The sequence below is a fragment of the Saccostrea cucullata genome, unplaced genomic scaffold (genome assembly GCF_032062105.1).
Source record: "Saccostrea cucullata isolate Sc308-1 unplaced genomic scaffold, CSIRO_AGI_Scuc_v1 ctg15, whole genome shotgun sequence".
NCBI lineage: Eukaryota > Metazoa > Mollusca > Bivalvia > Ostreida > Ostreidae > Saccostrea > Saccostrea cuccullata.
The window spans coordinates 270,997-298,367 of record NW_026938676.1 but is presented as its reverse complement, the minus strand read 5'-3'; the positions used below and the strand labels follow the sequence as shown (position 1 = coordinate 298,367).

Sequence of the window (27,371 nt, the reverse complement as noted above, 5' to 3'; positions counted from 1 at the left end):
TTTACTCTCACTGATACTATCACTTAGTGATATTGTCCTCTTGATTCTATGAAAATTTTGTTAATTTTTAAATACAAGAAATGTGAGAAGAATCCTATCTTAATTGAATTGTATCTGCAGGAGTTTTTAACACCTCTCAATTCCAGAGCTGCCAACTCTTACGATTTTGGCTTAAGGCTTACGAAATTAGCTTCTAAAATACGCCTTACAGTTTCTCTCTATATTCTTCCGATTTCATTTTTTCTCCATCAAAGTTTTCAATGCCATCTGCAGTTTCTAAAATTATAATTAAATATTCATAATCCTTACAGCGCTTGTTTGTATCATCATTTAGATTTCAGAAGGCCGATGGCATTCATGTCAATGTTCTAAAGTAAACAAAATGGAAATGTGCCTCAAAATGCTCCGATTGCATACATGTCCATTTACAAAACATCTTCAGCAGCAGGGGGCCTAGGTGGTCCCCGGACCCCGCCGTACTATTTGTCATTTCAGAATGTTGGCAGCTCTGCAATTCCAATATTTTTTTGTCCATTGTTTAGTTGACTATGAAGTACATCTACCATGTTGAAACAAAAATAGGCATTGAATAGCCTTGAAATAGTCAGTTACATGAAGTAAATGTGTAAGTGGATCTACATTCATCATGTTCATACTGGCTTTGTAATTTTTTTTTTGTATAGGTGAACTTCACAACATACCAAAATTAAAACCCTGGGGCCTGTTTGAGGTTTTGATGGAGAAATACGAGTGGGATGAAGAAGAGGCCAAGAGTTTTACTGACTTTTTAACTCCGATGCTGGCATTCGATACCTCGAAACGTGCCACTGCAGCTGAGTGTCTACAACACCCCTGGCTGAAGGACGCCAAGGAAATTAACCAGTTATAATCACATGTCTCTTAACTAGTACTCCGTCAAGCTTGGTCATAAGGGAAAGAACTCTTAATACACTAAGGGAGATAACTCATGGCTAATCAGACTTGTCCTTCCTCTGAATCCTTGTTTTTTCTCTCTCGGACCTTAACAAATAGAGAGAATGTTATTTATTTTTATGTGTCTGCCCTTATTAAAATATTCTGTTGAGAACATGTAAGAACATTATTTTCACATCATTTTCTTCATTTTTAATGTCCATATATAAATTATATATGTATGTGATACCACTTTAAACACTTTTAAGGTAAACAGAAATGAGAATTAGAGAAATATTTAATGTTTATGTAGCGAAGCATTTTTGCTAATAAAGGTTAATTTTGTATTGAAGATTCTTAGCACTGAGTTTCCACCAAAAGCAATCCTAGTAGTTTGACTTCCACAATTATTTGTACTATTAGAGCTAGGTTTCTTTAGATATTGTAAATAATTTGATTTTCAACAGAATCCAGTTTTATCTCTGACATTAGTTATTGCCTACTACAGACCAGCCAACCAGTAATTAAGGGGCATGACATTTTTATGCTTTATAAAATTATATTCCAGTTTTGTTCTCTTTATTTTATTTTGACCATTCAGTGATAAATGACGGATGAAAATTTCTTATGTGGGATATACATGGATAGGATACCCATGTATGTCTGAGGACATTTTTTTCTTTGGATTCAAAGTACAAGTAGTTGTAAATTTACACACAGTTTACTTAATATTTTCGAAGAATGCTTGACAGTCATCATTCAGAAGTATGTAACAGTGCAATGATTGTTTGATTTTGTAATCATTCTGTGAATATGTTATTCACAGTATCAATTTCGAATGGATCTGTCTGGTCTTTTCCCCTTAAGTATCCTAGAGACTCCTTACTAAGAAATATCACTGAAGAAATGTGAACTCTTTTTTCCTTGTGATTTAATGTAATAGATTATAAATGGTATTATTACCACAATCTTTGACCCAGTGATCAAGTTACAAGGAATGAACACACACAAGTTAGTTATAAAAAAAAAAGGTACATGTATTACCTGCATCTCCCAACACAAGGGCATTTAAGCTAAAAAGAGAGGAATTAGTGCTAGGTAAAGTTGTTATGTTTAGGGTAGACAGATAGAATGGATAGAGAGATAGTTTGTAGAGGAATAGAGCTAGGAGACAATCAGTTGTCAAAGAAACATTCCTAAAGGACAAAAAATACAACTGTGTGCCACAAAAAACTAAATGTAGTTTTTCTGATGTAAATTATTTAAACGAGTGCTTACAAATTAACTTCATTAGATGTAGATCTCAAATTGTCAGAACTTGTTATGATGTAAATATCAGATTGAAAAATATGTACTGGTAATGCAAAAGCATACTCTGAATTTAAATCCTGTACAAGAAGATACATGTTTGTTACATGATTTATTGTGGATTTGTATTGCCAATATTGTTATGTAGAGCAAAAGCTATTGCTTGCAAAGGGAAGGATGTCTTTGAGACATAAAGCTAAATAATGCAAAAAAAACATTCAAGCACAATGCAAATGACAATATTTTACAATTAGATTGAGCTACAGTTTAAGCTTGTCAAGGTTGAATTGAGGTTAAAGCAAGGGTTGTGCTTGTTTCGATAGGGAGAGAAGTTTAGACTGATTCAACAGTCCATATTATTTTGTGTTTTGTGTTATGTCGAAATAAAATGTTCACCAATTTATTTTTTATTCATTTTGTTTATCTTAAAATCTTTAAAAAATTGATCGGTTTGTCCAAGAAATCATTGTTTGGAAGAGTACTTGCTCAGATAGACATGGCATGGTATGAAAAAGATTGTATGTCACATCGAATATACATTCAATATATTTGATAATATTAAGTTGATAAACATTTTTCCATCAAGAAAAGTGATTTTTTAAATTCAATCTTGGGAATAAAATTTGCTTTCTCTAGTATGCAGGAAAAATTGCTATTCCTATATTTGGAAACATCACTAATTCCAAAGTCCTTCAAAGTTGGATGATAATTAAGGACTGTGTTTAGACCTGCATGTATGTGTAATTGCATTTCACCAATGCATGACCATAAATCCCAAATAAACAACAATATGCTGAGGAGTCTGTGTCACCTGAGCAGAACTTTGGGCATGCTCAGTGATGCTAGTTTTGTGAAGCCCACGAGTCCATTTGGGATTAAAACTGGCTTAAATTTCTGTCAGATGATATGTACTCTCTTCCCCAGCAGTATATCCCTTTTATACAGTGTATGGCTCTGCATTTGTATGGGCAGTTTGGCTATTTGAGATTGGATCTTGGTCCAACAATGAAGTTTGCAGAAGTACACTGTAGGAATGGGTTTGGATATATGAAAACAATATTTTTCACAACTGTGTCAAGTACATATAGGCTTCAGACGCAAATTGAAAAGGGGGAGTTACATTAACAACAACCCCAAAAATGTTTAAATTATCTCGATGTCTCTTTGCAAAATATGGGAAAGGATGGGGGAAGGGAGCCCCCTACCTCTGGTTTTGATTACTGTGGTCTACACATATATTAAGTCTGGACCACATTTTCAATTAACTTTGGTAATATATTTTATTCTCTATTTTATTTTACTTCAACCTGATTGAAATTTTAAAAAGGGTAACATCATCATATTGCTTGCTTAAAATTGTTGGACTTAATGTAAGTTACTTTAGAAATTATGGGGTAGTTTATCTATACGTATGCAAATAAATAAGTGTAAATACTGAGCTTTATCGTAAAAGTTCGATTTTTTTCTGCATTTTGCCCGGTCATCAAGAGTGACGCATTTTACCCATATCATTCATTTTTAGAATCATCGTTGTAAGCATTAATGAATAACGCTCTTCTTTGTAAGGAAGATAAGAAAGTAAATTTCCCGCAAAATGAAAGTACACTTCAATTCTTTTTAAAGAGAGAGAAAATAACGGCGATTGATTAAATCATAACTGATAACACGAAATGATGACACCAAGAAAATTAAGACAGCACCAATATCAATCATTTAATCAAGAAAATTGAAGCTGTTTAGATGAAGGGATACCTTTCAGATGACCAGAATCTTTGTTTTGCAATTTTGGGTATGTATAAACAAAGACTAGACAAAGATAAAGAGGCCCCCACAATCTTTATTTAACGTTAGCTTATACAGATTGAATAAGCCATTACCTTATTTAGCTTTTCAAGAGAAAAGAAATAAAAGATTTTTCAATACGATTTTTCATAAGTTTTTTTTTTTTTACATGAAATAGACAAACGTCATAAAGGTGCAGACAAACATGAGGTCCAAAAAGTTACATTTTAGTTGTAATGCCCTGTTCACATGGAGAGTTTAATTCGAATTAAACGTAAGTTACTGCGAATTGAATTCGAACAGAATTCACATGGATAATTTAATGTGAATTAGATTAATTCAAATTAATTTACTGCGCATTAAATTACTTCGCATTAGCTCTTTGTGAACGCTAAGGGAAGCTAATTCGAATTAAATTTTTACCCAAGCATAAGGCCCGAATTAAGTCACATACCACATGTCAGTGGGTAGATTTAGGTATCTGTGCTATTTTTGTCGAAAAATAAAGGAAAATTGTGCTAATCACTAAATTGTATACAATCCCTATATGATTATTATGTCAGATGTATCTGCTCAGCATACATGAAATGAATTACAAATGATGTCATAATAGCCTTACTGAAAAGTCATAGAGTTTATCTGTCGTGTGAACGCAATTTAATTCGCATTATTTTACTTTGCATTAGTTTACTTCACATTAATTTGCTGCGAATTAAACTCTCCATGTGAACAGGGCATAACCCTATGTGAAAATGGCAAAGTCCAGAAAAGTTACATTCTAGTTATTTTTGGAAAAACAGTCCAAAAAACTTTAATTTTAGCTATAACTATTTTGTACCTCAGAGCCAAGGTGTAACTGAGTTATACTTTAGTTATAACTTCTTTCAGTATGGATGGTTTTAAATTTGTAAATCGTAAATGAAATCATTTCAAATTTAAATGATATGTGTGCATGAAATAAAGGGTAGACAGATGATATGATTTCTCAAATGTTCTATGTTATAACATTTTCATTCTCAATCAGTTTGTTCTCTGTAATGATTTTGTAAAATTAAATATTTTTATTCGTACTAGGTAAAATGATGATATAACAAGGAAGACATAATCACTTCACTCCTTTTCCCACTCTGCAGATTTTGGATTTTTAAAAGGTACATGTATATACATGTATCAACATATGATCATCATAATGTCGAAATAAATTTTAAGTATGATATTGGACCTTTTCAGATAAATCTCCTGATAAATAATAAAAAAAATGAAAAATAAGTCATTTTTAGCTCACCTGAGCTGAAGGCTCAAGTGAGTTTTCTGATCACATTTTGTCCGGCGTCCGTCTGTCTGTCTGTCTGGAAACTTTTCACATTTTCGACTCCTTCTCAAGAACCGCTGGGCCAATTTCAACCAAACTTGCCACAAAGCATTCTTGGTTGAAGGGGATTCAAGTTTGTTCAAATGAAGGGCCTCGCCCTCATTCAAGGGGAGATAATTGGGAATTAATGAAAATTTGGTGGCATGTTTTAAAAATCTTCTTCTCAAGAACCACTGCACCAGGAAAGATGAAACTTATGGGGAAACATCCTAAGGTAGTGTAAATTCAAGTTTGTTCAAATCATGACCCCGGGGTTAGGGCGGGGCCACAATGGCCGACCAAAGTTTTACATAGAATTATATAGGAAAAATCTTTAAGATCTTAATCTTCTTATGAAGAATGACAAATCCATAATTCATCATATTTATATGGAAGCATCCACAGGTAGTGTAGATTGAAGTTTGTTCAAATCATGACCCCCGGGGGTAGGGCGGGGCCACAATGGCCGACCAAAGTTTTACATAGAAATATATAGGAAAATTCTTTAAAAATCTTCTTCTTAAGAATGACAAAGCCATAATTCATCATATTTATATCAGGTAGTGTAGATTCAATTTTGTTCAAATCATGACCCCCAGGGGTAGGGCGGGGCCACAATGACCGACCAAAGTTTTACATAGAAATATATAGGAGAATTCTTTAAAAATCTTCTTCTCAAGAATGACAAAGCCATAATTGATCATATTTATATGGAAGCATCCTCAGGTAGTGTAGATTCAATTTTGTTCAAATCATGACCCCCGGGGGTAGGGCGGGGCCAAAATGGCCGACCAAAGTTTTACATAGAAATATATAGGAAAATTTTTTAAAAATCTTCTCAAGAATGACAAATCCATTATTCATCATATTTATATGGAAGCATCCTCAGGTAGTGAAGATTCAATTTTGTTCAAATCATGATCCCCGGGGGTAGGGCGGGGCCAAAATGGCCGACCAAAGAAGACCATAAAAATATATAGGAAAAATCTTTAAAAATCTTCTTAAAGACCCAATTTTTTTACCATACGGTTACCTGGGGAGAGGGAGTGGTCAAAGTAACAGTGGTGTTATTTACCTGGAGACCCCCAATACCCAAGATGTCAAAAATCTGTGTATACGTAGCATTACACAGGAAGTCTGTGTTTGGTAATCAGGGTCAACATTACGTGTTTTGTGTCTGGTTTTGAGTGAAACTACGTAAAATAATTATTTTAGTATGAAATTTATTTGTAAACTAAACGCATTCATCGTAATCATGGTAATGTTTTGAAGGAAAAATAATAAGATACATGTATATCGTTGTAGAAAATGTTTTCCTTACATAAAAGAAAAAATCACGAGTAAAAACTACAAATCAATAATATTTATCTTTTTTAATCTTCAATGAAAGAATTAGAAATCACTTGATTAAAAAAGTCTGAATATTGAAATAAAAAAAATTATTAATCCACCTATTCGTCGTGCATGTGAACATGCATTTACTGCGATCGGAATGTTTTTTTAATGGCTAACAATGTTGTCCAAAATATTCCATATTTTTGATTCTTTGTGTGTTAACAAAATTTTATTGTTAGAAATATTTCTTTTCAGAATCGATCTCTATTAATTACCTTCACATTTTCATTACGTATATATACAGACACTAGAGGAAATTTGAGCATTAATTCTGACATCAATTTACGTACAACATCGTGCGGATTGTAGCCATAGTACAAAATAAAACATCTTTTAAAATTTATGCTATGCCATTTATTAGTGCTGAATATTTTTCTTATATCCCATTTCTTAAGAAATAATTTAAATTGTTGGACTTCTTTTTACGGCAAACAGAGCCGGTTTCTGTGGACGCGGTCTTTTTTCTATAGATAAACGTGGACGATATAACACTTACAAGTAACAAACAGCAGTGAAGATAGAATAGAAATATTTTATTATGTCAATGTTTTAATAATCTACTTTCAATTATTTTTTAAAAATGAAATTCAAACATATTGGAGTTTTCTAATCCGTGTGTATACTATGCGGGTACATGAAAGCGTTTGATGCGTGACCAGGTTATTGTTTTCAAAACATGCAAACTCAGATTATCAGGAAGCACAGGTAGCTGACCTGTCAATCAAATCAGAAGCTATTGTTTTTTTAATGATTGACAGGCGGTAATTATTGATCTTGAATCACGTAGACTTTGGGGGCGTTAACATAAAATTGGGTGTTTAAGAATAGCAAAGCCATAATTCATCATATTTATATGGAAGCGTCCTCAGGTAGTGAAGACTCAAGTTTGTTCAAACCATGACCCTTGGGGGTAGGGCGGGGCCACAATGACCGACCAAAGTTTTACATAGAAAAACTTATATATAGCAGAACTTTTTAAAAATCTATTTCTCAAGAATTCCAAAGCCATAATTCATCATATTCATATGAAAGCATCCTCAGGGTGTGTAGATTCAAGTTTGTTCAAATCATGACCCCTGGGGTAGGGCGGGGCCACAATTGCCGACCAAAGTTTTACATAGAAATATATAGGAAAATTCTTTAAAAATCATCTTCTCAAGAATAGCAAATCCATGATTGGTCATGGGACTACTTTTGGATTTAAATTTTTCAATAATAAACCAATTTCTACTTTTTCCTAGCCACAGTGCTCATGTGAGCGATGTGGCCCATGGACCTCTTGTTTACTGATACTTTTGCGGTGGCACACTCGTATCTGACATTAGGGTACAACCCTCAAATTTAAACTCTGATCCCTTACCAATTGAGCAAAATGGTATCTTAAAGCTGGTGCTAGAAGGAACATCACAGACTAAGAATATCATTATTTGTTCCTATGATATTTTTTTCTTTTAACAAAGCTTTGAGATTTTTGTCATTATTACATATGTACTTTATTTTTATGCTGGAAGAAATGGCTAGTCCAAGAAAAGTCACCTTTGCTGAGAGGAAAAGCCAAGGGATAGATTTCCTGGATTACTTGAAAGACAAAGAAATAAAATTTGTTGGTTTGACAAAAAAGGAACTGCGAAAGGTTTACATTGACAAATACATCCCAAGTGATTCAAACAAATGTAATAAGAATCTAGCCTTTGGGCCCGTGATACAAACCCTGTTTACCACTGGTCACCTTCATCTGAGGGGCCCTCACATCCATGAAGGTCGTGCTGCTCCCCCATATCTCAACTCCCACAAGAAAAAGAATGAACAAAATGGTAATTTTTAATCCTAGTAAAATATCTACACTTTGATGAAAGAAAAAAATTTCTCTTTGACAATTGACATTTTTTTAAAACAGAAAATCAGAACAATAATAGTGACCCAAATGCAGGAAGATTTTACAAAAGATCACCACCCAGACGAATCGGCCAAGTGGCAGTTAACCAGCATGTGGTCATTAATCGCAGCTTCATCCCCACCCCGGTGCCCAGCAGAACCTCCTCCCCGGCTCCTGACTTCCCTAACAGACCTCAGGCTAGCCAGAGGGAGTCACAGCCCTCAATGGATACAGACAACATCAAGAGGATAGGCAACTATTACGAGTGCATGATTTGTGGTGCACGATCCACTTCTGTGGCGGAGATGGGAAGGCATTCTCAGGGGAGACGACACAGGCTAGGGGTAGTCACATCCGAAATGAAGAAGCAGAGGTACAGTGTGTTGGACAGACATGTACATATACATCAATTACTCTAAAACTCCGTTATATATATACATGTGTATGTACCTGCTTTTACATCAGCATATGCTGAGTCAAGAGTAATTACTCTGTACTTTAAACAATTGTACTTTTGCATCAGCATTTGAAAAAAGATAAGTAATTTTAATACATGTTTGAACAGTACTGGAAGATTTCAATTAAATTTTACTTTTTTTAGGAGAAACTTAACAATACCATGTTTTTTTTCTGCATGATACAAAAAAATTAATTTAATCTTCATAAAAAGCAGTTAAAGCACGTTTATGCCAAGTTAGATTAAAAATACAGTTTCTCTTCAATTTTACAATGAAATTTCTTTTTCTTTTAGAGATCATCTAATTAAAGACAGGGAAGGCATTGCCATAATAGGAGACAATGCTGATTATCTTAACGGTACATACCACATGCAGATCAAGGAAAACGTAGAGAAGACCATGTTCCTAAAGCTAGAGAATCAGACAGAGGAGATGGTGGAGCTGTTACATTGTGAGATGTTGAAGAGAATGAGGGTGTTCACACTCGACGACGTTAAGAAGGTCACAGAGGGTCAAGGGGCGGTGCCATTAGTACCAGGTCAGTACATGAAAAAGTCACGGAGGGTCAAGGGGCGGTGCCATTAATACCAGGTCAGTATGTTAAGAAAGTAACGCAGGGTCAAGGGCCGGTGCCATTAATACCAGGTTAGTACATTAAAAAGTTACAGAGGGTCAAGGGGCGGTGCCATTAATACTAGGTCAATGTTAAACATGTTTATTTTTTGGAGGGTGGGCTGTGCCATTAATACCATTCTTTGTTGAAGGTAACGTCAAATGGTATTAATACCAGGTTTTACATTAAAAAGTTCACAGAACATTGTGCCATTTCTCAAGTCAATTTTCCATTGGTTTAAGTTGTACGATCAAAAAGTTCGAAAATTTGAATAACTTCCATAAAAAACAATATTTGGTTTTAATGTTGATTATATTTTAATTTAATATCCCCTATTTTAATGCACATCAACCACCGTTCTGCGCATGTGCGAATCACGTGATATTGGTGGTCAGGGCCATTTTTCTGTCACAAAAGTTAAAAGATTTTTCCGAGTTTTATATTTCTTTCCATGTGAGTTAATTTTTATGACAAGAACAGTTTAATTTGTCAGAAATGGTCATATCTCGGCAACAGAATGGGTGGATAATAACATCCTTTCCAAAAATAAGCATGGCGACCATTAAAACACAAATCTTCTGTCTCAGGGGAGACCTTTTTTCAAGGTGGATTGAGAATGGGTGCATCCTTTTTATCATATCTAATATGCTTAAAATCTAAAGTAAACGATATCTTAGGTATTTAATACTTATATCATTGTTCAAATATTCAACTATTTTTCAAAGTGCTAATTGGAGGTCTTTGATAGCAAATTGCTTAATTAGAAATACATATCTTTTCAAACTTGCTTTCACTGGGCAAGATGACAAGTATCATTTTTATCCATCAGCCTTCCTTCACTAAAACGATTAATCCAATCATTAATTGAATTTATAGGAACTCATTTATCTCAATAAACTGTGTACAAATTATTATATGATACTGTAGAGGGATTTCTAAGATATTACAATAAATTGTACAGTCGTTTGGTGAACGAGTTCGACTGAGACAACCATTTTTCGTCACAAGTGACCTAAATAGTGACGTCATTTTCACATTGTGACTTCACAAACAAGGAGAGAAACTTTATTCAGCATGTGCTATTTATAGACCTTGTGTATGGCTATGTGTGTACCGAATTTCATTCTAATCTGAATTGTGGTTTTGTAGATATAGAGATAGTTTGCAAATTTTTTCATCACCCCTCGTAAGTAGGTTACAGTAAAAGGAAGTGTCTATAATTTCAGATTTCTTATAAGCTACATTTTTGCTGTCACAGAGTTAATATTTTCATTATATGTTGACCTTTTTAAGACTTTGTTGAAGAGTCATGTGTTCAGACAATGACATTTTGACTTTCAATTATATGTGTCTCTGTGCATGTGAATAATCTCTTCTTGAATTTGATAAAAAATAGTTGAAAATTTATATTTTGAAAATAATGATTATAAATTTTGGATTTTTTTTCTGTAAGTGGTTTTAATGAAAGAGCCTCTTTTGCAAACTCATAATATTTTCTTTTAAAGGGAGTCATTACATCATCAAAGTCCATGCCTGTGCCAGGGGATTAGGAACATTCCACGTACCAATTGCCTTTCATCTGCGCAGATCAGGGAAAGAATTCCACATCATTAGATACTTAAACGCAAAGTGTGTCAGTGACATCACAGAGCAGTTGAAGCCAACCACCCCGTACAAACCTCCCACAAAGGTTGCTGAGTACCAGGAATCTGTGGAGATAGTTCAGGGATTAAAACTCCCCAAGTATGGACAAAGTTCTCTCTATTTTCTCTTGGGGAAGCAGGGTTATATTTTTAATGTACAGGAGATATATAGATATAATTTCCTGTGCACTTCGTAAGGTTAAAAATAGTGAAATACACGTACAAGTTAAGACCAATGAAAAGAAATATTGTTTTTTTTTATAGTTTAATTGAGGTCCAGATATCGTGCATGATAAGACTTTTCCTGTAATCTTTTTCATATCTTGTAACATTGTTAATTATTAAATGACAATATCTATAGATTGACAGAGGATGATCTGAAGCGAATGATGCCGCTGGCGAACTACGCTGTAAGTCGTCAGATGAGGACGATGATTAACAGGAGATTTAAGACGTCACTTTGTAGTAACCAGGCGGAGAAACTAGAGATGAGCGCTACAAGGTAATAATAATAATACAGTCAACTGTAGGTAAATTTAAGACGTCACTTTGTAGCAATCAGGCCGAGAAACTAGAGATGAGTGCTACTAGGTAATAGCTGTAGGAATAAATCATAGGGCTATAATGGTTCTATTACTAGATACATGTACTGACTTGTTGGGAAGTCAGGTTAGAGGTATGATGTACCTTCCTGGCAGTGTATATTGAAGTGTTTTTTCCTCTTGCAGAAAAATACTTGAAAATCCCTTGACAAGAAATGTGTACAAGAAAAAATTCCATGCTTTGATGAACATGGAAGAATTACAGATGCAGGTTGATATCCGGCGATATGACATGAAAGATTCTCCAATGACAAAATGTCCCCACAACAAAAGACTTCTAATGCTGGAGGTACTAAATTATCATTAAAAAACAAGAATAGGACTTGTTGATATTGAATTTCAGGGCTTACAGATAGGGGAGGTAGGAAGTGATTTATTACTGTTTCAATGATTGTTATTTGCTGCTTCATACTGTAAAACGAGAAAATTTGGCGCATAGGTATTTTAGCGCAAATGCAAGTGGGAATGCATTGGCGCAAATATATTTTAGCGCTTGCACTTCTCATTAACATATATAAATGTGATATTGTTTTTTTTTAATTGACTTTTTAGTTAGTCAAGCACGGAAACACAATAGCACACCCGTACTCGTCAACTTTACCTAGGTGTTGCAATCACATGGACGTGGCACAATGATAAATTTAATTTTAATTCCATTTTAAATAAAAGAAGTGGAGTATTTATGCATTTTATTCATATTTAAACAATACATCCATCGAAAGCAAGTTACTTGGATGAACGATAATCATAGTCAGGTATTGTCTTCAAGCTCAATCGCCATGCTTGATTGCTTTGTTTACCTCGAGGCGATAGTTGATTGACACGTTGAGAAGCCAAACTTTGAAGGTGCTAATGATAAGTATCGGGTAACAACTAACATTATTTTAATTAAATTATAATTTGGCAGAACTTTCTCGATCGATCCTATCATGTACAGTGCTAGTATATAAAATCCAACAACCCTTCAACATTACGCAATCGCGTGTTCCGGTTTACATGTACTTATGTGAAAGCTTTGAACACATACAAAAAAATAATATTTAGAAATCCATTCACGCACAATTAATTTTAGCGGTCTGGGGCTCTTGCGCCGAAGGCACTAAAATAAGTAGTGCGCCAAAGATTCTCGTTTTACAGTATTCCATAATCTGCAGAGTTAACTATTAGAAATAATTCTATACAACCTCTTCAAATAGATAAATTTATCTTTTAGCTTCAAGGTCAAATCAATCCTGCTGAAAATATAACATAAATTCATGCAATTAAATTTTGTTTATGAAGTTGAGCTGAAAAAAATTCTTTGTACCGGTATATCTGCATCAGCAAAGTTCATAATAAAATGAAAAGTTTCTTTAAATTAAGATATACTGTTACAAAGTTATTTTCATTGTCTTCCTTTTAAAGGTTCCTGGTTTGGCAGAGAACCGTCCCTCTGTCCTTAAAGGTGACCACTTGTATGTCCGTATGGGTAATGGACGTAAGGAATATCAGGGCTACGTCCATGAGGTCCACCAAAAACAAGTGGCCCTGGGATTCCATGACAGGTATTTATCTCCTCTGTGTATAAAAATGAGCATATTTAAATTCAAGCTCGTTTTAAAATAAAAGTAATAAAGAAAAAATATACATCGTCAAAGCAGTTTAGCCTAATTGTTTGTTTAGCTCTATCCGTAAGTTTAAAATGTAGTTGAACAAGACCAGTCCTTTTTGTTTTCCTTTCAAATTTCAAAAGTGTTAATCTGCAACCATTACAAATTTTAAATGATATATATTTTGTTTAAAATACTACACTTCCTAATGTATATACAATATATATTTTTCTTTTGATGATTGTCATCTCTTTGTGTAGTTTGGTGACCAACTTTGTGAACAAGAGTAAGTTCAGTGTGAGGTTTAGTTTTAACCGCCTGCCCCTGAAGCTTCAGTACCGCGCCTGTGAGCTGGCCATTGAGGAGGGACTAGAACCTCTGTTGTTTCCCACCCCCAACAACATCTGTAGGAGGGGGCTCTACCAACTCTCTAACAAGAGAAAGTAAGTCTTATTACCGCAGTTGCTCAATCACAGATATTACATGTACAGTAAAATTCGTTTAGTACGAACACGGATATAGCGAATTCACGGATACAGCGAAGTTTTTCTGGGTCTTCGTCTAAATTCTTAACAAATCTTTGTAAAATTTTATGGTTATAACGAACTCTGATATAACGAATTTACGGATATTGCGAAATGATTTTGAGTCCCGCTGAGGTAAAATATAAAGAGATTTACATCTTTTATAACGAACTTTCAAGGATCTCAAAATTTGATAAATTGACTTGACTTTAATTTATTTTAGAATGTATATAAAAATTCCATTCGAAATAAAACCTTGGTTATCGAAGGTTTTTTCCCTAATATTTATTTCCCTAACATATTTGGTAGTAATACTTGAAGGAAAACATGCATATTTTGAATTCGTTATGTATGGTTATGGGAATTTGTTATAAAGATATAACGAATTACGGATATAGCGAATTAAATTCACAGGTCCCCAGGACTTCGCTATAACCGAGTTTTACTGTATATCTGAATACATATCTAGATACAAAATCACAATATTTTTTGGTCAGTATATCATATGATCTTTTCCTTTTTTCATGCTCCCATTTCTTATTGAAATGGTATTTGTGGTAGGTTAAGTATTGATACAAATTTTGATTTTGTTGCAGATTCTTTGACAGGAAGATAGAGTCTAACAAAGAGCAGCAGTTAGCCGTAAACAATATAGTACTGGGAACTCTCTCTCTCTCTCTCTCTATCCCTATCTTCTTCCCCGCCCCCTACATTGTGTTGCGTTCTCCTATTCACAGTTTTGCATTCACCGTTCAATGGACCCCCAGGGACAGGCAAAACTGTCACCATTGTAGAGGCCTTGCTACAGGTGTGTATTATCTAGCTGAATAATGAAAGACATAAGCAAAAAATTAAGTAGTAATACTGTAGAACCTAGGAATCTGGACACTGACTCGTCAAATAGCAGGAATATATCAGTATTTTTCTATGCCAACAGCTATGTCTAGACCTAAATACAATTTTACTTCATACCCTTTGATACATGTACCTGTACATGTAACCAGTTAAATAAGGTACTAGTTTCATACCTATATTTCAAATTTGATTGTTAACATGGTTAATCCAGTGCTCTATTTTACAAAAGAAAAGTTTTAGACGGAATATATATATAAATCCTGATCATTAGAATAAATAGTGCATATGATTGAAATAAATGTTACTTACCCAAATTAAATTCTGATGTAAAATAACTATAAAGCAGATTTTTTAAAATTTTATCACAGTCCAAGGTTCTTTTATAAAGCAATATGTAGGTCCCTGGAGTTAAATGTTCTGAGGTCTGACTAAACACACAACACTTTCTTAATACTGGTCTTTCTATCTTGTTCAATGTTCAAACATTGATTTCTGTATTATATCATGTCCATGTGCTGATTTCATTTGACACATAGCAAACAATCACATAATTACTATTCTCTTTTATTTTGTAGATCTACTACAACCATCCCAAATCTCACATCCTGGCCTGTGCCCCGTCAAACAATGCAGCGGACCTGCTGGCTGAGCGAATTCTGGGGAGCAGTGTCGTGACCCGCAGACACCTGCTGAGACTCAACGCTTACTCTAGACTCTGGTTTACTGTCCCGGAGAAGATCCGTGACTGCTGTAACTTTAACAAGAGGAGTGATCAGTACTTCTATCCCCCCGTGGAGGATCTGATGAAGTACAGAGTCATTATTACCACGCTCGTCACCGCCGGAAGGTGGGTATTCTGTATAGTTCTACTGTGCCAAACTGAAGGTATAGAGAAAACTAAACAGTCAACTTAGAATTGATTGTCAGTCAAACATTGCATTGTTCAATTACCACTGCTTTTTGAAGACAGTATTAAGCAAAAGTTGATAGTGTATGCACTAAGGATACATTTTTGAAAAGATGAAATTTTTTAATAAGAAGTTCACATGAACTTTAATTGGCTAGGGCTAATGAAGGCATCAGATCTGGGGGTCATTAAACTTAGACAAGCTCACTTTTGATCTCAGTCTCACTTTTACTAAAGGAATATATAGTGGAAAAGTGAGACTGAGATCAAAAATGAGCTCGTTTAAGTTTTATGGCCCCAAGGCCAGGCATCATACCATGTGTGAAGAATTGTTTTACCTCATCTGCATGTATCATACAATTCAAGTCATCTTCATGAACAATAAAATAATACAATATTTTGAATGCTAAATTTTTTGTTTGTTGAATTTGATTTAAACATTTTAATTGTATTATGACTTGCAGGGATATGTAATGATATCTAATACATGTATTTCTGCTGTGTATTATACAGATTGGCCTCAGCCAACTTCCCAGCGGGTCATTTTAGCCATGTTTTTATTGACGAGTCTGGTCAGGCTATTGAGCCCGAGGCCCTGATAGCTATAGCAGGGATACTGACGGTCGACCCGGGCCTGACCTGTGGACAGCTGGTCCTAGCCGGGGACCCACAACAATTAGGACCCATCCTCAGGTCCCCCATAGCACAACAGTACGGACTAGGTCAGTGTGTGTAAAGATATTTCTACATCATAAATTCATAATTTATGTAGAACATGTTTATTACCCTTGTACATGTAGAACCTTTTTTTTCAAATTGTCAGATATTGAATCAAAATGCAAGATATTTGGTTTTTTATTTTTATTATGCACTATGAAATGTAATGCTTGATTTCTATGCATGTTTTAAAGAGCATTTACAGCTTTCCTGTTTCTATAATTATATCCTCTCATCGGGGTTCATGTATGTGTTTATGATTTCTTTTTTAGGAACATCATTATTGGAGAGATACATGAACGAGGTAGAAGTGTACAAATGTAGAAATGATGAGGATGACCCAGATCATCACTATGACAACCGACTCATCACCAAACTTCTCAGAAACTACCGCTCTCACCCAGTCATCTTAAACTATCCCAATAAAACATTTTATAATGGGGAACTTGTGCCGAATGCTGACGAGAGTATCAGAACCAGTCTATGTGACTGGGAGGAGCTACCCATGAAGAATTTCCCCATCATTTTCCATGGGGTAGTGGGTAAGGACCAGCGAGAGGAGAGAAGTCCCTCATTCTTTAACCCCGAGGAGGCAGCTGTCGTGTTTAGTTACGTCAAGAAGTTACTGACGGAGAAGAGGAGGGGGGTACGAATTCAACAGAAACAAATAGGGATTATTACTCCATACAGAAAACAGGTAATAAATACGGATAGTAACTCCATATAGAAAACAGGTAATAAATAGGGATTATAACTCCATATAGAAAACAGGTAATAAATAGGGATTATAACTCCATACAGAAAACAGGTAATAAATAGAACTCCATATAGAAAACAGGTAATAAATACAGATAGTAACTCCATATGGAAAACAGGTAAAATACAGCTACAAACAAATTAGGCATTATAACTCAATCCATACAGAAAACTTGTCAATATTTGGCCAATATTTTTGGCGGAACTTTTTTTGTTGGTCTCGGAGTGTAAATTTCATGATTTAAAATTTGGCAGGCTACTTCCAAACCCCTTCCAAAATTAAGCAGCTCACTAAAAGTATGTTAATAAATACTTATTTTTGTTTTAAAAGGTCCAGAAGTTACGCCAGTTAGTACATCACAGGGGTAACTTTGGGGAGGTGGATATCGGCTCAGTGGAGGAATTCCAGGGGCAGGAAAGACTGATTATAATTGTGTCCACTGTCAGGTCTAACCCTGAGTACCTTTCACTAGATCTCAACTACAACCTGGGATTTCTCAGGAACCCCAAGGTAGGAATGCCTATCCCATTATACGTCTAATTCACAAACTCAGAACTCAGGAAGTAGGGAAACAATAGAAATAAATCAATGTCTCTTTTTTGATTCTTATTCATTTTGATACATAGTCTGTGACTATTTGTATATCTAAAAGTTGTTTGACATTAAGACTCCTATTTCTATGAAGAAGAAAACAGCAGATTCCAACAGTATTAATGATACCAGCACTGGTAATATTTTTTCAGAGACTGAATGTGACCTTGACGCGAGCCAAGGCCTTACTTATAGTGATAGGTGACCCCAACACTCTATCACAGGATTTTAAAAAACATCTGAAATCTGTAACAGAGTTGGGAAGTGGCTATATGTGTTGTAAATAGTGGGAACACACCCTAGATAGTGGGTTAACACTTTATCTCAGTCGATAGAGTGTTGGATTTTAAATCTCAGGGTTGTAGGTTCAAGCCACAGTGTGGACACCCCCTAGGTAATTGGTCATAAATCATTAGTTTTCCTTCATTGTACTGTAGATTTTGAAATGCTGGAGAAATTTGTGAATTTATATTTGTAATCAGAAATACAGAATTATTCTCCAGTTACAATGTAAAATACTGATACAACCTGAGAAGGATCTTTTTTATGCCCAGATTCATTGACTTCTGTATTGCCAACAAGGCGTACACTGGAGTGGACTACGCTGGGGATGAAGAGATGGTGGAGGACATCATGCAGAGGCTGAACAACATCAACATCAGCACTAGTCTGCTGGAGGAAGGTTAGTAGAGAGAGAGAAGCTGAACAACATCAACATCAGTGCTAGTCTGCTGGAGGAAGGTTAGTAGAGAGATAGAGAGAGAGGCTGAACAACATCAACATCAGCACTAGTCTGCTGGAGGAAAGTTAGTGTAGAGAGAGAGAGAGAGGCTGACAACATTCAGTGCTGTCTGCTGGAGGGAGGTAAGTGTAGAGAGAAGGAAGAGAGAGAGAGAGAGGCTCAACAACATCAACATCAGCGCTAGTCTGCTGGAGGAAGGTTAGTTAAAGAGAAGGATGAGAGAGAGAGGGGCTGAATATTAACATCAGCGCTATTGCTGGAGGAAGGTTAGTAGAGAGAGAGAGAGATAACATCAGTGCTAATTGCAAGGAAGGTCATTAGAGAGAGAGAGAGAGACTAAAACACCAAATATTTTTCACAGAGAGAGAGAGAAACAGTGCTAGTTGCTGGAGGAAGGTTAGTGTAGAGAGATTGAACAACACCAACATCAGTGCTAGTCTGCTGGAGGATCAGAGAGAGAGAGAGAGAGAGAGACTTGAACAACACTAACATCAGCATTGCTGGAGGAAGGTTAGTGTAGAGAGAGAGAGAGAGAGACTGAACAACACCAACATCAGTTCTGCTGGAGGAAGGTTAGTGTAGAGAGAGAGAGAGAGAGACTTCAACACCAACATCAGCTTGCTGGAGGAAGGTTATGTAGAGAGAGAGAGAGAACAACATCAACATCAGTGCTAGTCTGCTGGAGGAAGGTTTTAGAGAGAGAGAGAGAGAGAGAGACTGCAACAAAACATTTGCATCAGGAAGGTTATGTTTTTAGAGAGAGAGAACAACATCAACATCAGTGCTAGTCTGCTGGAGGAAGGTTAGTGTACAGAGAGAGAGAGAGACTGAACAACACCAACATCAGCGCTAGTCTGCTGGAGGAAGGTTAGTGTAGAGAGAGAGAGAGAGAGACTGAACAACACCAACATCAGCACTAGTCTGTTGGAGGAAAGTTAGTGTAGAGAGAGAGAGAGAGACTGAACAACACCAACATCAGTGCTAGTCTGCTGGAGGAAGGTTAGTGTAGAGAGAGAGAGAGACTGAACAACACCAACATCAGTGCTAGTCTGCTGGAGGAAGGTTAGTTAATGAGAGAGAGAGAGAGAGAGAACAACACCAACATCAGCACAAGTCTGCTGGAGGAAGGTTAGTGTAGAGAGAGAGAGAGGGAGAGAGACTGAACAACATCAACATCAGTGGTAGTCTGCTGGAGGAAGGTTAGTGTAGAGAGAGAGAGAGAGAGAGAGAACAGCATCAGTATCAGTGCTAGTCTGCTGGAGGAAGGTAAATAGAGAGAGAGAGAGAGAGAGAGAACAACATCAACATCAGTGCTAGTCTGCTGGAGGAAGGTAAGTGTAGAGAGAGAGAGAGACTGAACATCAACACCAACGCTAGTTTGCTGGAGGAAGGTTAGTGTAGAGAGAGAGAGAGGCTGAACAACACTAATATCAGCGCTAGTCTGCTGGAGGAAGGTTAGTAGAGAGAGAGAAGCTGAAAAACATCAACATCAGCGCTAGTCTGCTGGAGGAAGGTTAGTAGAGAGATAGAGAGGCTGAACAACATCAACATCAGCACTAGTCTGCTGGAGGAAAGTTAGTGTAGAGAGAGAGAGAGAGAGGCTGAACAACATCAACATCAGTGCTAGTCTGCTGGAGGGAGGTAAGTGTAGAGAGAAGGAAGAGAGAGAGAGAGAGGCTGAACAACATCAACATCAGCGCTAGTCTGCTGGAGGAAGGTTAGTGTAGAGAGAAGGAAGAGAGAGAGAGAGGCTGAAAAACATCAACATCAGCGCTAGTCTGCTGGAGGAAAATTAGTGTAGAGAGAGAGAGAGAACAACATCAACATCAGTGCTAGTCTGCTGGAGGAAGGTTAGTTAACGAGAGAGAGGGAGAGAGAACAACACCAACATCAGCGCTAGTCTGCTGGAGGAAGGTTAGTGTATAGAGAGAGAGAGAGACTGAACAACACCAACATCAGCGCTAGTCTGCTGGAGGAAGGTTTGTGCTGAGAGAGAGAGAGAGACTGAACAACACCAACATCAGCGCTAGTCTGCTGGAGGAAGGTTAGTGTAGAGAGAGAGAGAGAACAACACCAACATCAGTGCTAGTCTGCTGGAGGAAGGTTAGTGTAGAGAGAGAGAGAGAGACTGAACAACACCAACATCAGTGCTAGTCTGCTGGAGGAAGGTTAGTTAATGAGAGAGAGAGAGAGAGAGAACAACACCAACATCAGCACAAGTCTGCTGGAGGAAGGTTAGTGTAGAGAGAGAGAGAGGGAGAGAGACTGAACAACATCAATATCAGTGGTAGTCTGCTGGAGGAAGGTTAGTGTAGAGAGAGAGAGAGAGAGAGAACAGCATCAATATCAGTGCTAGTCTGCTGGAGGAAGGTTAGTGTAGAGAGAGAGAGGGAGAGAGACTGAACAACATCAATATTAGTGCTAGTCTGCTGGAGGAAGGTAAATGTAGAGAGAGAGAGAGAGAACAACATCAACATCAGCGCTAGTCTGCTGGAGGAAGGTAAGTGTAGAGAGAGAGAGAGACTAAACAACACCAACATCAACGCCAGTCTGCTGGAGGAAGGTTAGTGTAGAGAGATAGAGAGGCTGAACAACACTAATATCAGTGCTAGTCTGCTGGAGGAAGGTTAGTAGAGAGAGAGAGAGACTGAACATCAACATCAGTGCTAGTCTGCTGGAGGAAGGTTAGTGTGGAGAGAGAGAGAGAGAGAGACTGAACAACATCAACATCAGCACTAGTTGTTGAAGGAAGGTTAGTAAAGAGAGAAAGAGAGAGAGAGAGAGAGACTTAATAGCATCAACATCAATGCTAGTCTGCTGGAGGAAGGTTAGTGTAGAGAGAGAGGGAGAGAGAGAGACATAACATCAACATCAATGTTAGTCTGCTGGAGGAAGGTTAGTGTAGAGAGAGAGAGGGACAGAGAGACTGAACAACATCAGCATCAGCGCTAGTCTGCTGGAGGAAGGTTAGTGTAGAGAGACAGAGAGAGAAACTGAACATCACCATCAGGGCTAGTCTGCTGGAGGAAGGTAAGTGTAGAGAGAGAGAGAGACTGAACAACATCAACATCAGCATTAATCTGCTGGAGGAAGGTTAGTTTAGAGAGAGAGAGAGAGAGAGAGAGAGAGAGAGAGAGACTGAACAACATCAGCACTAGTCTGCTGGAGGAAGGTTAGTGTAGAGAGAGACTGAAGAACATCAACATCAGTGCTAGTCTGCTGGAGGAAGGTAAGTGTATAGAGAGAGAGAGAGAGACTGAACAACATCAACATCAGTGCTAGTCTGCTGGAGGAAGGTTAGTGTAGAGAGAGAGAGAGAGAGAGAGACTGAACAACACTAACATCAGCGCTAGTCTGCTGGAGGAAGGTTAGTGTAGAGAGAGAGAGAGAGACTGAACAACATCAACATCAGTGCTAGTCTGCTGGAGGAAGGTTAGTGTAGAGAGAGAGAGAGAGGGAGAGAGACTGAACAACATCAACATCAGTGCTAGTCTGCTGGAGGAAGGTAAGTGTAGAGAGAGAGAGAGAACAACATCAACATCAGCGCTTGTCTGCTGGAGGAAGGTTAGTGTAGAGAGAGAGGGAGAGAGAGAGACATAACAACATCAACATCAGCGCTAGTCTGCTGGAGGAAGGTTAGTGTAGAGAGAGAGAGAGACTGAACAACACCAACATCAGCGCTAGTCTGCTGGAGGAAGGTTAGTAGAGAGAGAGTGAGAGACTGAACAACATCAACATCAGTGCTAGTTGTTGGAGGAAGGTTAGTGAAGAGAAAGAGTGAGAGAGAGAGACTTAACAACATCAACATCAATGCTAGTCTGCTGGAGGAAGGTTAGTGTAGAGAGAGAGGGAGAGAGAGAGACATAACAACATCAAGATCAATGCTAGTCTGCTGGAGGAAGGTTAGTGTAGAGAGAGAGGGAGAGAGACTGAACAACATCAACATCAGCGCTAGTCTGCTGGAGGAAGGTTAGTGTAGAGAGAGAGAGAGGTAGAGAGACTGAACAACATCAATATCAGTGCTAGTCTGCTGGAGGAAGGTTAGTAAAGAGAGAAAGAGAGAGAGAGAGAACATCAGCGCTAGTCTGCTGGAGGATGGTAAGTATGGAGAGAGAGAGATACAGACAGACAGATGGAATAACAAACCATATTCTACACCAAAAGAGTCCATAATTGTTTTATTATAGTCCAAATTTGAATAAATAAGACATTGTAGGCTACATTATGACAACATTTTCATTTACCTTTTAGAGTTTTGCTCTGTGTAAGATGTCTAGATTTTTAAAAAATAATCATGCGATAGGTTTTTCTAACATTTTTTCCTGTTCAGATATATTGCTTGCTTCAGCCATCGCAACCATTGTTTACAGCGTTGTTTACAATGTTGATTGTGACATCACAATGCCCCTGCATGCACAATGACCCTCTGGTGAACATGGCCTCAAATCCAGTGAATATGTAGTGTACTGAACTGTTTGCCTTTGTATAGATTATATAGGGACTATAAATAGACTGTATAATAATTTTAATAATTATATTTTTCATGTTGACTATATGCTTCTTTTTTTTTTTAGATGTAATTATTGAAATATCTAACAGTCTTATAATATGCTTTAATTGATTATTAGAGAAATAAAGCATGACAAAATTAAATTTATTGTATGCCTGCTGTTATTGCAGCTTTTAGCACATTTCTTCCAGTAATTTTCCTATGCCATCAGATCAAATAACTGTAAGATTAAATGACAATTTTAGCCTTGAGTCTATAAGTTTTCCAATGCATGTTCCAGGCTAAAGTACCATGGAAAAGGAATGTTGCATTATGAAGAAATCCCTCTTTATAAATTATGAATGATGAGTTATGAAATATGTGGGGGTTTTTTCTGCCTTTCAGATGATGATGACGATGATGACCCAGGGGATGAATTAATTAAGGCCAGTGAACACGACGAAAAAGAATGGAGAAAGGAAATCTGATTGGCTGTAATCAATTAACATTAATCCAGACGTGTCATGCTGCAAAATCCTGTGTGTCAATGGTTGTCAGATAAAGTCTTTCAATTGTCGCAAGAAAAAAAGTAATTATTTGCATTTTTAAGCATAATTTCATGGTATAAATTTAATTGAATACTAATGAGCTATAATTTTAATAGAATTTTTAGGATTTGCAGATTCCTTTTGATTCAATCAAATTTGAGTTTCTATCAGAGGTCATTGGATTTTTTATATGCACAAAAAAGCAATGGACAGAATGAGTGAAGCAGAACATCAAGTATTTAAATTTAAAATTTACTAGCAGCATATTTCACCATTACAAATCAATGACTGATTGGACCTATTGAATAATAATTATAGTCATTTCTTTTCCTCCTTCCACTGAATAGTAATATTCTTTAGATTTTTTTAATAATGCACAAATTATTCTGTTCTTAGAAGTTCTTTGTGAGAAGGAAAATATTTGAAAATGTTCTGATATCTCATTCTCCTTTAACTACAAAAATTCAGTTACCACAAGTGACTCATTCATTGTTAAATTTTTGATCATATTTAGTACAACCAGGGTGAAAGGGGAAGGATATATACCAGATTAATTTTTTTTATGTCTCTGTCCCAAGTTAAAGTGCACAGATGTTCTTTGATAGTGTACTTTTTTATCATTACAACAAAGATTATTTTTTAAAGCTTTGGTAAAAATTCTGCTATGGCTTGCAAGTGAAGTGATTTGATTTTAAGTTTCTTAATATGCAATCATTTCTTTGTACTTGTAATTTTTTTAGAGTACAATTTTTAAATAGGTTATTGATTACATTTAGTAAGCGCAGGTGAATTTTATCAGTTACTTCTCTTTAGAAGGGTTCAGTGGTGAAAGCAGTATATTATAATAGATGTTCATTTTACGCAGTTTTAAAAGAAAAAAATGGAGGCTGTTTCATTATTTGTGCAAATATTTTAGACATTTCAAATTTTTAATTAAGTTCAGAGCCATTTTATTATTTTGTCATTATCATATCCAGTGATTAAATTTTACTGATATAAGATCTCAGCCACAGGCTCAAATGAGCTCTTCTTGTCATCATCTTTTGTCTGTGCTTTTCGTAACTTTGGTAACTGTTTTACATATATGTATTCTTCAGACACAGAATAATGAAACATTAAGGAGCAATGTTACCCATGAGGCCCAGATCTTAGCATATTTTAAAAGATGGTTATTGTATTCCTTCAAACAAACTATTTTTAGATGACCTTTTACCCCTACAAAGGATTTTTATTCCTTAACATATCGTACTTTTGAATATTAAAGGGGGAATATTTCAGTACACATGATGACATTATTTAAGTGTCAGATGTTAATGTAGGAATTTATTTTTTTGTTGCATGCTTTTATTTGATTTTTAATTTTAAGACTGAAGAATTTTTAAAGACCCATATGTTATGTTTGGGTGTCAATGACATTATAGATACTAGTATTTCTTTTTAGAACAGAACTTGAAATATCTGTGATATTATGTGTAGGACATGCAAAAACTTTTTGTTGACCATTTCAGGAAGTTTTTCTGTATAAAAAACCTCCTCAGGATCATGAAACAAACTTAGACTTAAGACAAATTTTCAATCACCTATAAAATATTTATTAATTGTGGAATTTATTTCTAAATTTGCAGATAACAATACCTCTCTGAAACAATATTGAAAAATTTTAATTTTGGTCTGATTGACTTCTACAACATTTTATTATAAAATAAAGATTTTGACATAAGCTTAAGATGTTTCATGATCCCGGGGCCTGTTGCCTAAGATATCCAGGCATGTGTGCATTGTTTAGAGGTGTTGTATAATTTTATAAGCACAGACAATGTAAGGTTAATTTTATCAATTTATAAAGTAAGATTAAATATTAACATGATTTGGACAGGAAATTGTTGGGTTTGGGGGCTTACTTGACATAGTCATTGTTATTTGATCTGTTTACCAGTAATAAAACATAAATGATTTTCCGCTTTTGTTTTTTTTTTTTACTATTTCTTTGGAATAATTTTAACAAAGTAATAATTCTAAATCAACAAGAGTAAAAGTTATTCTTAAATTTCTTGAAATACTGACAAATAATAATTCAGAAAAAATTATGTATGGATTAAATTTTGTACCCTTTCTTTGGTTGTAAATGATATAAATATCAAAGATCTACAGTATTTATAAAATGAAGCTTGTTATGCATAAATTATTTCCACGTTTTACAACTGTCACTGATGTCCACGGCATACCCAACAAACTAGTCAGTTATTCCTTATACAGCAAAACTCGTTTAGTACGAACACGGATATAACGAAGTCATCTTTGATCCCAGCTATATAAATTTAATGAATTGATTATACGGTTGTAACGAATTACGGATATGGCGAAGTAATTTCGTAGGTCCTTGTGACTTCGTTATAACCGAGTTTTGCTGCATGTATTAATAATTATATGTGAAGTAATTTAAAAAAATGTTAATAGAAAAAAATGCTTTTTAATATAAAACTTATAATACACGAGGTCTACCATGTCAATTTCAATAGTCCCCGCGCAACGACGTCAGACACAAAGCCCTTTCTTGAAATTCTTGTCTTGGAACGATATCTCTCTTAACTTTGTTAAAGAGTTTTCACTCCTAACTTTAAGAGATATCTTATTCGCTTAACCAATATCTCTCTTGTTTATAGAGATGTCTATAATAATTTATAAAGATATCTCTCTTAGTCAAAAAGAGATGTTTGTTTTAGTAAAAGAGACAAATGTAGCTCTATAAGCTAAAAAGATATCTCTCTTAGTCTATGCAAAAGGGATATCTCTCTTATTGAAAGAAATAGAAAGAGAAAAATATTTTACTTATAAATGATAGAAGATCATAGACGTGAAAACCCTAGCACCACTTGCTCAAAAGTTATGGCCAAGGTTAAAGTTTATTTTAAAGGTATGTAAAATTCCAATTTCAAGGCCAAAGGGTAAAAGTTTTTGGTCGCCAATGAAAGGTCTTGTCACTAGGATTAAATAGTTGAATGTATGAAAGCCCAAACCCTTACCGTTTAAAATTTATGGCCAAGATTAAAGTTTTTTAAAAGTAGGTCAATCTCCAAGGTCAATGCCAAAAGGTCAAAGTTGTTGTTATCCAATAAAAGGTCTTGGAACAAAAAATACACATGTGAAGAATTAAGGTCCCAGCAACACCATTTAAAAATTATGACCAAAGAAAAAGTTTGGTATTTTTTGTGTAAAAGTGGGCCAAACTCCAAGGTCAAATTTGGTGGTACCCAAAGAAAGGTCTTGTCATAAGGAATACACCTGTGAACAATGAAAGCACTATCTCCACCCAGTCAAAAGTTATGGACATGGTTAAAGTTTTTGAGGACAAACAGCTAGACAGACAGACGGACAAGGCAAATACTATACACCCTGAATCTTCCATTACGGGGGCATTAAAAAATTGAAAGAGTAAACAACAAAACGGCAGAGTCAACTTTTTTAGGACATGCAACTTAAATATGATGGGGATGCCCCACATAAAAACTTAGTTTTCAGAAAGGATTGCACAGTAGTTTCTGAGGCGGAGATTCTTTAAGGGGTATACGATGAGCATGCACGCTGGCAGACAGACGAGCTGAAAATGAAGAAACGGTTGCCAGATTTTTATTAACAAGCACTGAGTTCTCTGAATACAAGGTGCACACCAAAAATTAATCTTGCACAGTTTGGAGTCTGAAGAAGTCTTTTT

At 35.9% G+C, this 27,371-nt stretch overlaps 2 protein-coding genes across 5 annotated transcripts in view; both read left to right on the top strand.

Annotated features, from left to right (window-relative positions):
- Positions 1-2,623, top strand: part of LOC134250876 (SRSF protein kinase 3-like) — a 34,507-nt gene extending 31,884 nt beyond the window's left edge. For all 4 annotated transcript variants that reach the window (XM_062733230.1, XM_062733229.1, XM_062733226.1 and 1 more), the window contains one exon: positions 684-2,623. In XM_062733230.1, coding sequence (XP_062589214.1) covers positions 684-889 — 206 coding nt within the window. In that variant the 3' untranslated portion in view covers positions 890-2,623. The remainder of the gene's footprint in view (positions 1-683) is intronic.
- Positions 2,624-3,793: 1,170 nt separating this feature from the next.
- On the top strand, positions 3,794-25,618 carry LOC134250871 (putative helicase MOV-10). The gene is made up of 19 exons (XM_062733218.1): positions 3,794-4,000; positions 5,076-5,153; positions 8,260-8,562; positions 8,646-8,997; positions 9,376-9,620; positions 11,201-11,438; positions 11,700-11,840; positions 12,067-12,229; positions 13,345-13,484; positions 13,790-13,972; positions 14,650-14,772; positions 14,810-14,861; positions 15,484-15,755; positions 16,329-16,537; positions 16,805-17,229; positions 17,620-17,799; positions 18,033-18,136; positions 18,435-18,562; positions 23,517-25,618. Exons 3-19 carry the CDS (start codon positions 8,262-8,264, stop codon positions 23,597-23,599), a joined length of 3,339 nt encoding a protein of 1,112 aa, XP_062589202.1. The 5' UTR covers positions 3,794-4,000; positions 5,076-5,153; positions 8,260-8,261; the 3' UTR covers positions 23,600-25,618.
- The last annotated feature ends 1,753 nt before the right edge of the window (positions 25,619-27,371 follow it).

Excerpts from the sequence above, each read along its gene's own strand:
- LOC134250871 (XM_062733218.1), top strand. The coding sequence starts at position 8,262 with ATGGCTAGTCCAAGAAAAGTCACCTTTGCTGAGAGGAAAAGCCAAGGG. Across the intron at positions 14,773-14,809 it reads CCCGCCCCCTACATTGTGTT|TGGACCCCCAGGGACAGGCA; the intron begins GCGTTCTCCTAT and ends TTCACCGTTCAA. Across the intron at positions 18,563-23,516 it reads CACTAGTCTGCTGGAGGAAG|ATGATGATGACGATGATGAC; the intron begins GTTAGTAGAGAG and ends TCTGCCTTTCAG.